Below are 13,450 nucleotides of genomic sequence, written 5' to 3'. Positions count from 1 at the left end.
CCTCCACCCCCTCTCACACCCCAGGGTGCTTGCCTCCCTGAGCTTGTGCTTCCGGGTCAACCCTCGCCCCCCCCCCCACCCTGGCTGGGCTGGCAAAGGGGAACCTCTGTGTGGAGTCGGAACTGCCTGCGCCCACAGAGCCCTCTCCTCGTGACCTAACTGCTGGCGCGCAGGCAAGTCCGAACCCAAAATCCGGGCTTAGGAGCCCAGAGGGGCGGGACCCGACCCCAGCTGCCTGCGCGCTGCGGGCTCTGCAATGTCCACGGTGTGACCAACAGCCCTCGAGGCGGGACGACCACCTCCCTGCTCTGGGTCCTCTCTAACGTCAAAGAGAAAAAGGAAAGAATACAATGGCCCTGCTTTGGGACTCGGGGTTTAGGCGTGGTTGCCCATGAGGGCCCCCTCCCCTGTTTCCCGCTGAGGGGAGCAGGACTGTGGACCACACGCCCCCAGGGAGGTGACAGGCACTAGAACAGGGGAACGCATGCCCTCCGGAGAGGGGACGGGCACTGGCGCCCCGAGTCCCACCTTGGGAGGGGACGAGCACGGGGCAAGGGCACCCCGCGCCCGCGTGAGGCAACAGGCGAGCGGCTTGGCTCCGCAGCCTCTCTTCCGGGTTGTGACTCGGCAAATCACGCTCCGCGGGGACCTGGGCGCACCTGAGCCCGGAGAGGGGGCGGGATTGGCCCCGTCACGCCCGGGACCCTCCCCGCGCTCGCCTAGTGACCTTGGGGAGGCACCCCTGACCTGGCCAAGGAAGCGCCTCCCAGCTATCAGGCCCAGGCTTCCCCGAGGGGTGCCTCTCGAGCTAGCGCCGCCGGTAGCCGGTGCCCGCCTGCCGTTTACCTGAGGAAACGCCGCCGCCGCGGCCGAGACACAGCCCTCCCGCCCGCCGCTCTCCTGGGTGGGCGGGACCGCGTTGAGCCCGCCTCCACCGCCCTCCGCCAACCGCAGCTCGGCGCGCGGCAGCCCGGGTCCGCCCCTCGAGATCTCTGCGCTCATTGGTCGGAGACATGTCCCTCTCGCTCTCTCAGCCCCGCCCACAGAACCTCAGCAAACGAAACTGCGCAAACTCCGCCTTGCGCTCGGCCCCGCCCACTGCCCCACAGTGACCGCCACGCTAGACTGTGGGGCTCGAGCTAGTAGTTCGGCCGGCCAATTGCGCAGGCGCAGGTGCGCACATCGGCGTTTTCCGCGCAGGATGGAGTCCTCTCTTCTGCTTGCTGGGTTTCTTCATCCGACAGTTATATTTCCGCGATTCTCACTCACAGACACCGCCCCACACAACGGGGGATCCATCGGGGACGAGGGCTTGGCGCGCTATTGTGCCCAGAGCTGGTCCCCTCTCAAACCCATACCTGAACAGGTACACACGCCAGGTGGGCCCGACCTTGAAACACACGGGCACTGTCTCTCGCACATGAACACATGCACTGAACACCCAACAGAGACCCCAGACCGTCGACCCCTCCGCTAACAGTCCACGCACATATGCACGCAGGAGGCACGCATTCAGTGTGCCCACAGAACCAGGGAATCAGGACGAGCAGGTCTCTGCGTGGGGGCCTAGGCGTCTGGAGAGGCAGCTAATAAGCAAACGATGAACAAGACGCGGGAAGCACTGTGAACGGGCGCAGCTGGAGCTGGGAGAAGGGCCCGCGGTCTGGGCAAAGACCCCCGGCTGAAATGGCCTCCCCTGTTCACAGACCGGGAATAGAGGGAGGCGGCCAGCAGCACCACATTCACGGTATAACAAGCTAAAAAGAGTCTGCGTCCTGCCGCAGGTGAGTGCAGAGGGCCGTGGCCCCCAGGGTGGCTGCGGGGGGCGGGGCGGGGCATTCTCTTTCTACAGAGAGAAGGGCTTCACCTGTTTCTGTTGTAGAGATGGAGCCCAAAAGAGAAGGTCAGAACCCAGATGGCCAGAAATGAGGTGTTCAGCAGATGGAGCCGCCCCTCATGAGAAGCCCTAACCCCACAGCCTAACCCCATTCCCCAGGTGGGAGTGGGCAGAGGTTAATCGGGGCCCATGCAAGTTGCCAGGGAGGGAGGCAGGGCCTCTTCCAAGTTCACACCTGGACAGCTGTTTCTCCTGCCTGAGCCCTGCCTGTGTTCCTCATGGCCAGTGCCCAGCATGCCCTGCTGGCCCTGCCTGCTCAGCAGCCTTTGCCAGACTTCACTCGCCAAGCACACAGTACAGCTGTCATTTAACTTTTATTAAATGATTAATGCCAGTCTCCGCTCCACAACGGTAAGCTTTATGAGAGAAAGATGCATGTGTGCGATTTGTTCCCAAGTGCCAAGCACCAGGCCAGCACATGATGGGTACTCAGGGAATCTCTGTGGGGCAGAGGGATGCCCTATGGTGCGGAGGAAAAAATGGTAAGAAAGACTTTGCCAAGGGAGGGTGGATAGAGCTGGTGACAGACTTGCTGGCCTCCAGCTGCTTTGTGGCACTGGTGGGAGCCAGGAAGGCGGTGGGGCGCAGGCTCCCAGCCCGCGCCCAGCGGCATAGCCACCCTTGGCGGGAGCCACGCAGTTTTCCTTGGTGCAGCTCTGCTCTTCCAGCCTCTCCAGCCCCTGAGTGACAACCTATCTTAAAGCGTCTCTGCTTGAAACACCTGAACTGGTTGCTCTTTTCGTAACCCCCAGGCCAGCAACAACCCGGTGAGCTCGTCCCCGTTTCCCACTCCCCAGGTAATGGTTGCTGGCACATTTCGTCTTTCCTTTTCTCTTATGTCCTTAGAGATGCTTTACTCACTTCTTCAGGCAGTTTACCAGACAAGGGCTGTGGGTGAGTAAGGGAATGGCAAAGGCAGGCCTTGCTTTCAAGCAGCTCGTGGTCCAACAGGGATGTAAAAATGAGTCTTATCTGTTCCAGTCAGAGCATCCCAAAGCCTTCACCGTGGCGGGCTCCCCACACCCACCCTGAGTCCCAGTGGGGGACAAGTCAAGTTCCCAGACACCAAGCCTCCAGTACGACCCCGGCCCTGGGGGAACACTCCCAGGCCGGCAGCCCACAGCCACTGTGCTATCCAGCTCACTGCAGAGAGACTACGCATTTGGGCCTCAGTCGTGTCACCCTACAATGGGCATTGCCTGGTTGTGCTCCAGTTTGAGATCCTGGACGTGCACTGCCTGCCTGAGCCAGGCTTGTCAGGCAGGGAGATGACAGCTGCAGTCACCAGAACAGCTGTGGACAGCCCCGGCATGCAGCAGACTCTCAGTCAAGGTTACCCGCTGCTCCCCGTGGTCACAGCGCTCAAAGGAGACTCTCTCAGGGCCATCATGAGAGGGCAGGGCCATGTTGGCTGCTCTCTCCTGGAGCTGGAGGGTTCAAGGTGGCCCAGGCCAGAGGCCTCACTTGCTTTGGGGATGTGTCATCAAGTCTGCGGAGAGCTCTGGGGGAAAGGCCTGGGCAAGATGTACTTCTGGGCCTCAGCAGAGGAAAGCCAGGTGTCTCCCCCCGCCCGTGCCCTTCTGGCTCAGCTGCTATTGCAGACCACCTGGCAGCCAACTTGGGACCTTCCCAAAGGACGAGGGTGCAGCTGAAATGGCCGTTGGCACACCGTCTTTCCTTTTCCCTTCTGTCCTTAGAGACGCTTTGCTCACTCCTCCCCCACACCCAGCTTCTTTAAACGCTTTTGTGGCCAGACATTCAGGGTGACCCACAGAGGCCCTTGGAGGTTTGAGCCCCACAGAGCGAGCCCCACGCAGGACAGGGCTGGTTCCAGTAGGCTGTTCTCAGGGCAGGCGAGTACCAGAAACAGGACATTCCCTGAGAGGGCACAATGCGGGTGCAGCTCTAGAACCCTGCATTTCATCTCGAACCTGCCCTTCCCTGCACCAGTCCTGGCTGTCGGCCCCCGCCCCATCCAGAGCTCTCAGGCCCGGTCATTCCCCTGCCTCTGCTCCAGTCCCAGCAAGACTCCAGAAACTTGGCTGTAGCCATGAAGGAGCACAGGTCCTGCCTGGTCTCCAGCCTTGTCACCCCTGTCCCTGTGACACAGTCGGGCTCAATTCTGTTCCCCACCCCATCCCCAAGGCCCCATGGTAAGCCGGACTGGACCAGCCCCTGCCGCGGCACCCTGCCCTCCAGGAAGGGCAATGGCAGGCGGCAGCTGGAACTGCCAGCCTTCCTAGAGCAGGTGCGCAAATGCAGGGACAAGGGCTACCTGCTCTCCTCCAGGAAGATGGGCTCCGGGGCCTTCTCCAAAGTCTACCTGGCCCTCGCCATGTGCGAGCACATGAAATACAAACTCAAGCTGGCCTCCGACCTGCAGGGCAACCGCCATGCCATGGTGAGGCAGGCAGCCCCCTCCCGGCCACCCAGGTCCCACCCCCACCTGAGCCCTGCTTGGGCCCTCCCAGCAGCTCTGCTTCCTCCCAGTCCCGACTCTCTGAGGCCCAGGTTCCGCAGGCTGACCATTCCCAGTTCTTGAACCCTTGAGCCCAAGGGAAAGTCAGCGCTGCCCCCCAGGATGCTGCTTACCCAGCCTCGCCTTGCCAAGTTCAGCCTTGTGTTGCCACATCCTGCCCCAACGGCCTGTGGTCTCTGCGTGTGGCTCCTGTCCACATCCACAGGTGACTATCGAGATTGTCTCCATGGCCGAGGCCCCTGTGGAGTTCTCCCCCAAGTTCCTGCCACGGGAGATCTCGTCACTCAACACTACCTACAAGCATCTGAATGTGGTGGGCAGAGACCCCTAGACCACCCTTCCCAACCTGGCCAGCCTGTGGCCCACCCCAGGCCTGCCCTCTTCCCTGCCTGGGATCCTTATGCTGGGGGAGGGAGCAACAGCATCCTGAGACCCCCACCCAGAGCACTAGACAGTCCCCCTTGGGGTGACAGCAGGTGGGGGGCCTGCAGGTGCAGCTGTACGAGACCTACCACAACAGCCAGCGCTCCTACTTGGTGCTGGAGCTGGCTGGCTGCAGCGACCTGCTGGGGAGCATCAATGTGGCCTCCGGCCACCACGGCTGCCCAGGGCTGGAGGAGACGGAGGCCCACGGGCTGTCACAACTCGGGGATCGTGCACCGGTGAGGTGCAGCCCAGCCTGCCCACCCATCTGCAAGGAGGGGCCCACCTGAGCCCAGGTGCAACCCCACCTGCCCTTCTGCACTGCACACAGGAACCTGAGTGTGAGAACACCCTACTGGGTGACCAAGACTTCCTAAAGCTGACAGATGAGCCTGTGCCCAGACCCACCGCAGCCATTTACTTCTGCAGGGGGCCTGGGCGTCACTCTTGTCCCAGACAGGCCCCCAGCGTCTATACTGGTCTTCTCTGGACTAGACCCCAGCCTGGCTCAACCTTCAACCCTCCTGGGAGGCCTTCATCTGCCCTTGCCCATGGCCACACTGCATCACCCCAAGGTCCCCTGCAGCGGTACAGCCATGGGCCCCACCTCCCCCTCACACCAGTCCACGGGTGGGGTGCACCAGATCCGCATACCTCCCCTCCCCTCTCCCCATAGACCTTGGCTTTGCCATCCAGTCAGGACTCAAGGGTTCGCTGCTGAGCACCTTCTGTGGCTCCATGACCTACACAGCACCCAAGACCCTCCTGAACAGGAAGTACAGCGGGGAGCAGGCCGACCTGTGGAGCCTGTGCGTGCCACCCCGCCCCCAGCACCCCAGGACCAGGGAAGAGGACACGTCCTGAGGAGCCCGTGCCCGCAGAGGCGTCATGCTCTACACAATGGTGACCAGGAAGCTGCCCTGTGCTGCATCTGATGCACTGTGGCCCCGTCTTCCCACCAGACCTGTCCCCAGGTGAGCACTGCCACCACGTCCTTCCCCAGTCCCAGCTCTGGCCTGGGACTGGACAGGCCTAGGGCTGGACAGCAGGAGACCAGGATTAGAAGGGTCATCCTGTGCGGTGGACAGAGAGGCAAAGCGGGACTGACCCGGTGGTTCCCCTGAAAGCCTGACTCAGACTCTGCTCATGGGTGGCTGGACTCAGCTGGAAACTGAGCTCTGCAGTGTAAACCGCCTCGGCTCTTTGTGCCTCAGTCTCTCCTTCAGGGACACGCAGACGACCTCTTGCCTATGCCAAGATAACCAGCATAGTTGGCAGGGACGGGCGTGGGCTGAGGATGAGAGGGAACCACGGGTGGGTGGGAAGCCACAGCCGTGAGCCCTCGCCCGCAGAGTGCCAGGACTTCATGAGGCCTGCTCCAGCTGCAACCGCACACGCGGGCCTGGGCCTGCAGCAGGTGGCTGCACATTGCTGGATGCTGCGGCCAAACACGCTCTTCTGCTCAGTGCTCAGCGCCCCGCCAGGTGGGCCAGGGCCTGGGGGGGGGGGGAGCAAGTGGGCTGCCCACCAGCACCCAGCCTGACCCCGCCACTGCAGTCTGCAGCCAGGAAGCTGGCAGAGTCCTGGCTCCCAGCACTCCTGGATGATGCAGAACCAAGGGAGAACTCAGAGCCCCCAAGGCCCCTCCTGCAGCTGCGTCACCCCCAGCAGCAGGGCACTTCTGAAAGCGCTTCTTGCCCAGGGACCAAGCCCTGGGAAGCCTGCCTTAGACAAGGTGTGGGATCTGCCAGGCTGCGGCTCCAGGCAGAAATGTGGCCAGCAGGAGTGTGGGTGCTCGCAGGCGGCCACGACCACTGTGCCCCGTGTCCACCATCAGCAGTGTGCTGGGGTACTACCTGGTCAAATGAGGGTGGGCGGGAGACACAAGCGAAGCATTTATTCTGTGGAGACAGGGGTGTGCCATCTCTGTGCCAGAAGAGGGCGGCCGGCCTTGGGGTGCTGAGTCCCCACACTCGCAAGTGAGTTTTAATGGGATTCTGGAGGCAGCACCAGGTCTGGAGGGACGAGGACTGGGAGTGCTGGGAACCCCTGGGGACCAAGCTGCACTGTAGCGCAAGGGCCCTGGGATGGTTCATGTTCCGGTCCTGTGCGAAGATGGTACAAGTTCGGGAGGGGGGGGGGGAGGTGTCCGGGGAGTAAACACTGTGTTGAGGGGTACACTGAAAGCCTTTGGAACTCGGCTTGGCAGCTGCAGAATCGGGGGAACCACACATGGAACCAGGGGAGAACCAGGTCCCTGGGCCCATAGGGTGGTTATGGCAAGGGCCCCTGCCAAGGGCGAGACTGCGGGCACATCAGAGCAGTTGTGCAGTGACCTGCAGGCTGACGAGGAGGCGGGCCTTGCCAGAGGGGAGGGCAGGGCCACCAGGGCAGTCTGGACTCGAGCTGTCAAGGCACCGAGGGCAGAGCCAGGGCACAGGTCGAGTGGGAAGCAGGAGAGGATGAAGGGGGAACCGCACCCAGCAAATGCTCCAAGGACAGGCCGGGCGTGGGGGGGGGGAGGGCGCGGACAGCCCGAGGAGACCCCAGGACAGGTTATAACTGCTCAAAGTCAAGAAATCAGCACACTGGGCACAGTGGTCAGACAGGGCAAGCCGAGGGCCAGGACGAACGGACTGGGGGTGGGAATGGCGGCAAGGGCCACCGCTTACACCTGGCTGCCCACCTAGGCCCAGCCGGACCCTGTAGCACCCCTGGAACTGGGAAGCTCTAGCTGGTTTCTCGTGCTTGCAGTGTGTTTCTGCCTAGACCCAACACCATGGCTGCCATGGCTGGGAGGGGGTCCTGGCTCCCTGGAGGTACCTGAGAGTCAAGCTATGGGGCCTGTCCAGCTCTGGCTGAACGGTGCTCCTCTGAGCAAGCCGCATTCTTGCTGGAAGCAACGGGACATAGGCAGGTACCCTCAACCCTCCGATGTTTGTGGGGCAGGTGCCCTAGAGCCCTCAGCATGGAGTTTAAGTGAAGCTCTGCTTCTCAGCAGGGCACAGCCTCCAAGCAAGAGGCTGACGGGCAGCTGCGGGAAGGCCTGGTCTGGGAAGACAGTGAAGCAGGCCCAGAGCTGGTAGCGCGCTGCGGGGCCTCAGGTAGGTGCAGCTCCCTCTGCTCGTGGCTCTGGGGCCAGCTCCCGCTCCTGCTGCTCCCGCTCGCACTGCTCCTGCTCCTGGCGGTCCAGCTGCTGCAGCTGCTGCTCTACATCCTCAGGCACCTGCACCTCCAGCAGGTTTTCCATGCCATGCTCCGGCTCATCCCCAATAAGCACCTGCCAGCAGGGGAGGCAGGTGAGCAGAGCATCTGGCTGGCACATCATGGACACCCACACCCCACCCTGCCCCTCCCAAACTCTGCACCCACCTGGATGAGCTTCTCACAAGTCACCCGCACATGGGGCTCTGGCTCCCAACTGTGTAGCTCACGGAGGATCAGGTAGGCTCCCTGGTCCCTCACCTGCTGCCGACCAGATGCCGTGGCTGTCAGCTGGAACAGGGCAGATGTTAGCCAGAGTCAGTGTGGCCGTGTAGGTGTTGGTGTGGGATTTAGTGCAGAAGGGCCCCTGCTCACCAGCATGATGGCCTCGATGAGCATCTTGCGGATGTCAGGGTCTGGCTCCCGCTGCTTGTCTGGCGGCAGGTACTGCAAGTCCACGGGCAACCCTAGGGGCAAATGAATGTAGGAGTCGCTAGGTTCCCATACGAGGACAGACCCTGCCTTTGTAAGCCCCACCTGTGCTCACCAGCTCCCTGATAGAAGGTTTCAGGAGGGGCTCTGGTCTGGACAATTCCTCTCCCTCCCACTCCTGGACTCTCCTCCTGCCCCTCCAGCCCTGAGGCTCCATCCAAGCCACTCACGCTCCATCTCCTCCTCGGAGAAGTCCTCAGGCCCAGCCAGGGGCAGCAGCAAGAAGGGGAGAATATCTACCTTGGGTCCCAACAACCACTCGTGGTGTCCTGGGTGGGTGGGAAACAGGGATGGGGGCCAGTCAAGAGGAGCTGGAGGCCAGGCCCCCCCCACTGCCCCCCAACGCAGCGGCCCCCCCCCCCCCCCCGCCACTCACGGTGCTCGAAGCAGCAGTTCCGCAGCGTGCCCACCACTCCGCCCCTGCGCACCGTGGAGTCTGGGTATTGGGTGAGCGGCAGCAGCCGCTGGACCACGCACCTGAAGGGAGGGCCACTCAGTGCTGTCCCTGCACACTTCCACCCCCTCCCCGTGGGCATCCTGGACTTCACCTGTCGGGGTCCAGCAGGAAGGCGCGCGCCGCGGGACGCTGGCTGAGGTTGGAGAGCACTGGCCCCAGGTAATGAAGGGGCGCGCGGGCGTTGTAGCCGGGCGTGCACAGCGCGAGCACCAGCTGCTCCAGGCCCGACTCGCCCGGCGCTGCGGCCACCAGCGCCGCCATCAGCGCGGCACACGGCGCCGGCTCACGGCTGAGGTTGGCCAGCGCGGCGGCAGCCTCCTCGGCGCAGGGCCACTGCGGGTCCAACGCGCGGCCCAGCAGGCGGGCAGGCAGCCCGGGCTCGGCCGCCAGCAGCGGGTCGTGTAGGCCAGGGTCGGCGGCCAGGTTGACGAGGGCGCGGGCGGCGTCGCTGGCCGGGGCCGGGGCCGGGGCCACCGCCAAGTCGACCAGCGCCCGCAGCAGAGCCGCCTGGCCAGCCAGCAGCGCCCGGCCTGGCCCCGAGCCGGTGAGCGCCAGCACATGTTTTGCGGCCGCCGCCTGCAGGTCCGCCCGCGCCCCGGACGCCAGGAAGGGCAGCAGCTTCGCTGCCTCGGCCTCCGGAGTGAGCGGCCCTGCGGGGCCGACGCCCCCGGCCGGCGCTACCGCGTCCGCCGAGGTCTCCCCCATGCCGACCGGCCCCTCGCAGGCACCCGCACCGCTCGCCGCAGATCCGTGCGCCCCGGACCCGCCCATCAGGACGCGGAAGCCACGGCGACCAATCCGAGGCTGCGACTCTGCGCAATGGGCGGGACCACGCCGAGGCCGGGGGTTGCGGGACTGCGCGCCGTGAGAGGCGGCGGTGGGGGTCACGTGGGGACAAACGTTGTACGCACGCCGCCCTCCCCCGCATCTCCCCCGCCGCGTCCCCCAGCCCGCCGCTCCGCGGCCCAGTGCGGCTCCAGCCCTTGGCGTGGCCCGCTGGTAGCCGGCTGATTATATCGGCCCTCTCGCGTCGTGGAGGGGGCAGAGACACGTGGCCAATGACCTGGACTGGCTTTCGAATGTTAGACCAGCCCCGTATTCTTGGCAGAACCTCCTTGTGCTCATAATTTTTCGTTTTTATATATAATTGTCTTTAGTTGGCTCAAGTTTCGTTTAGAATTTTCGCATGTGTCCATGACGGATACTAGTCTGTAGTTTTCTAGTATTGTCTTCGTCTGATTTTGGTGTCAGGGTGATGATGGCAACCGGAGAAAGATTGAAGGCTGTTCCCTCCTCTTCGGATTTCTGCAAGAGTTCCTAAAACTGGTACTATTTCTTCCCTGAATGTCTGGTAGGACTCCCCAGTGAAGTCATCCGGGCCTGAAATTCTTTCTGGGAAGATTCTTTAACTACCAGTTCAGTTCCTTGGATAGATTCATGGCTATTCGGTTTGTCATTTTCTTCTTAGGTGGTTCGTGTCTTTCGGGAAAGGAGTCCGTGTCGTCTGAATTGCTGCATTCATCTGCATGAAGCTCCTCACAACGTTCCCTCACTGTCCTGGTAACACGTAGAGTGTGTAGTGGTGTCGCCTCTCACATGCCCGGTATGGGCCATTTAAGTTTTATCTTTTTGTTGCTCTCGCGAGGAATTGGTCAATTTTACTTGTCTTCTAAAAGAACCACCTTTGGGATTCAAAATTTTTCTCTACTTTCCTTTTCAATTTCATTGATTTCCACTTTTACTTTCCTGTTTCTTTTCTTCTCGTTACTTTGCTGTTCCTTTCCTAATTTCTAATGGTAGAAGCTGAGGTGGTCGATTTGAAATCTTTTCTATTACGGAGTTTCCCCCTCTGTTTATTCTTTGACTTGTGGGTTGTTTGCTATGTATTTTACTTTTACACAGGTCGTAAGCCCCTTACTACGTGTTACTTCTGTGTCACACCGGGGGCTAGCACGAAGCCTCCAGGGACAGCAATGCGCAGATAGCCGCTCAGGGAACTGTGTGCCCCAGAAATGCACAGGTCACAAGGTCCAAGAGCTGGGATTTGCTCCTAAGACCCATGAGAAGGGCACTTCAGAGCCTCCATCCTCACCTACCCTCGCGTGGAAGTCCCATGGAAAGTCCCATGAGGAGGAGGGTGGACAAGTCCAAGGAAGCACCCGCCTCTCCAAGGAAACCACATGCTTGGCACACACGTCTTGCCCACGGAGGTGAGCATTTCTCAAGAAATGGAATTAGAATATTATAGATAACCCGGGTAAATGATGCCCTCTGGTGGGTCCTTTTGACTGAGACAAAAATGTGCACATTCAGGGCCCACCGATGTCCACCAGTGCTGACAGTGATCACCAGCCGGGAGCCTTGCGTGTTGCCAGGATAAATGAAAAGATACAAAGTCTTCGACAAGAGCTGTGCAAAGAACTCCCATATACCCTTAACACAGAGACCTCAAATCCCCGCTCACACGTTATCCCAGGAATGACCTTTTAACAGGTGTTGTCACGTCTCTTGAGTCCCCTTGGATCCAAAACAGCTCTTCAGTCTGTCTTTGACTTTCGTGACCTCAGCACTGACAGACCATGGCCAGCTGTTGTATAGCGTGTCTGTGGACACGCATGTGTCTGGTTGCCTCATGATTAGATTCAGGCTACGCATTTGTCGCAGGGATAGCGTGAGGCGCAGCTGGGTTCTTGTCATGGCATCTCATCAGGTGGCACCGTGTCAATGCGTCCCAGCGCTGGAGATGTTTTTGATCAGTTAACTAAGCTGCAGTTGCTCAGGCTTCTTCGCTGTGAGGTTGCTCTCTCTCTCTTTGTATTTAGTATTTTAGGGGCAGTATGTTGAGACTGTGTGAACATCCCGTTCCTCATCCACCTTTCACTCGCTGGCTTTGCATGTATTGTTTGTCTCTCTCATTATTACCCAGGTTGCCAGATGGCGATTTTCTGATTTCATTGTTATCAAAAAAGCTTTCTCTTTCCCTGTTTGTTTACTTATGTTGACAAGAACTCATGGAATCCTATTTTAGTCAAATAAACACAGTACTTTATTCCTATTATTTTGATCCTCAAACTGTCTTCAATTTGGCCAGTGGAAGCCCCCTCAAGGAGGTTCCCGTGTGTTTTAAAAACATCTTTACTGAGATATAATTCACATACCATACAAAATGCCCATTTATATTCGATGGCCTTTAGAAGATAAGTATATTACACATCACTGATTTTTTTTACGTGGTAGTAAAATACATATACCAAAATTAGGAGTTTTAACCATTTTTAAGTGTACGATTAGTGGCATTAATTACAATGTCGTGCAGCCATCACCACTGTATACTTCTGAAGCTCTGTCATCGTCAGGAGCAGAAACCGAAACCTTTTAAGTATTAATTGCCCACCCCCCTTCTCCCCACCCCGCAGTGGCCTCTGACCTGCTCTCTTTAAATTTGTCTCCTCTGGGTGCCTCGATGGTTACATCTTATGTCGCCATAATACAGTGTCAAAACCAAGGTATGTGTGGTTCTCTACCATTTCATCAAGTGTGGGTCCAGGTAGCCGATACCACAATCACAATGGTATATTTAGGTGAACAGATTTCTTAATTTTAAAATAATTGTGTTGATATATATTAAATATTTTAATGGTTTCCTGTATGATTAGTAGGGCTTTTTTTTAACCTGCACTTGCCCTACTTTCTCATGGTTTTTATTTTTGCTTGTTTTCAGTCAAACTTTTTTCATGTTTGTATTTTTAAAAGCATGCATTACTTTTGTAGTTTAAAATGTGAAAACCTGAAGAAGTGGACTGCCATGAGCCACGCAGTTCCTTTTACCAAAATGCCAGGTCTTGCAGCTCTCCAGGCCATGTTTCAGCCTCGGAAAGAGCCACCCACCCGGGCAGCCCCCTAACCAGAGCCCTGCATACCTGGGGACTTGTGGGAAGGTGGGGGAGACCAGCTGTGGCTACAGAACCATGGAGAAGAAACGTCTAAGGTCAGAGGCTGAGAACTCTCACAGGAAAGCCCCGCAGAAGGGCGTGGAAAGCAAGGCCGGCCTGCACAGACACAGCCCAGATGGCCAATGCGCAGGAGCATCCCTGCAAGGTCATGGCCATCCAGAAGAAGACTCAGACCAGGACCCTGCACTTCAAGACAAAACCCGCCTCCTGGAGACCTCAGGCTGAAGGGTCGTGAGGACGCAGCTTCTCTACTGCTTATTGGCTGAGGCAGGTGGGGCACCCCCATCCACTCTTCTGCCTTCCAGTCTAAAGGTGACAAAGCTCTGACAGACTCTTGGTTTCATCTGCATTGAAAGGCAGGCACCGCCGCCTGCACACCTGTGGCCACCCAGGCCCTCGCCCTCCCTGCATACCTGACACACAAGTACCCCCTCCCACCTCACCCCAGTGACCCACTGACAAGCACTGGCTGAGCAGGGACGCACCCATGCCGTGGGGCCCTGCTCCAGCTGACAGGCCCACCCCGATCCTGTCCTACCCAACCC

At 59.5% G+C, this 13,450-nt stretch overlaps 3 protein-coding genes and 1 long non-coding RNA gene across 14 annotated transcripts in view; 2 read left to right on the top strand and 2 right to left on the bottom strand.

Annotated features, from left to right (window-relative positions):
• MROH1 (maestro heat like repeat family member 1) overlaps nucleotides 1-929 on the bottom strand; it is a 41,159-nt gene extending 40,230 nt beyond the window's left edge. For all 10 annotated transcript variants that reach the window (XM_036233184.1, XM_016131780.2, XM_016131786.2 and 7 more), the window contains exon 1: nucleotides 847-929. The gene's annotated coding sequence lies outside the window, so the exon portion shown is untranslated. The remainder of the gene's footprint in view (nucleotides 1-846) is intronic.
• Nucleotides 930-1,182: 253 nt separating this feature from the next.
• On the top strand, nucleotides 1,183-6,807 carry LOC107503476 (testis-specific serine/threonine-protein kinase 5-like). Its single transcript, XM_036232739.1, has 10 exons — nucleotides 1,183-1,366; nucleotides 1,707-1,784; nucleotides 1,883-4,298; nucleotides 4,582-4,689; nucleotides 4,868-5,079; nucleotides 5,131-5,140; nucleotides 5,295-5,661; nucleotides 5,762-5,773; nucleotides 6,152-6,283; nucleotides 6,394-6,807. Exons 3-10 carry the CDS (start codon nucleotides 3,948-3,950, stop codon nucleotides 6,780-6,782), a joined length of 1,581 nt encoding a protein of 526 aa, XP_036088632.1. The 5' UTR covers nucleotides 1,183-1,366; nucleotides 1,707-1,784; nucleotides 1,883-3,947; the 3' UTR covers nucleotides 6,783-6,807.
• Nucleotides 6,682-9,712, bottom strand: HGH1 (HGH1 homolog). The gene is made up of 6 exons (XM_016131802.2): nucleotides 9,044-9,712; nucleotides 8,872-8,972; nucleotides 8,666-8,764; nucleotides 8,379-8,470; nucleotides 8,172-8,294; nucleotides 6,682-8,079 (listed from the first exon to the last, which is right to left on the bottom strand). Exons 1-6 carry the CDS (start codon nucleotides 9,655-9,657, stop codon nucleotides 7,900-7,902), a joined length of 1,209 nt encoding a protein of 402 aa, XP_015987288.2. The 5' UTR covers nucleotides 9,658-9,712; the 3' UTR covers nucleotides 6,682-7,899.
• Nucleotides 9,713-9,876: 164 nt separating this feature from the next.
• On the top strand, nucleotides 9,877-12,010 carry LOC107503475. 2 transcript variants are annotated; one of them, XR_001595238.2, is made up of 4 exons: nucleotides 9,877-10,303; nucleotides 10,421-10,555; nucleotides 10,855-11,162; nucleotides 11,266-12,010. It is a non-coding gene; the product is annotated as an uncharacterized LOC107503475 (long non-coding RNA). The 2 variants fall into 2 exon arrangements; XR_001595237.2 differs by having other exon boundaries at nucleotides 9,878-10,278.
• Nucleotides 12,011-13,450: the final 1,440 nt, after the last annotated feature.

This window comes from Rousettus aegyptiacus, unplaced genomic scaffold, assembly GCF_014176215.1.
Source record: "Rousettus aegyptiacus isolate mRouAeg1 unplaced genomic scaffold, mRouAeg1.p scaffold_m13_p_15, whole genome shotgun sequence".
NCBI classification, from domain to species: Eukaryota; Metazoa; Chordata; class Mammalia; order Chiroptera; family Pteropodidae; genus Rousettus; species Rousettus aegyptiacus.
Note: the sequence above shows the minus strand (reverse complement) of the source record. Positions and strands in the feature narration are given on the sequence as shown.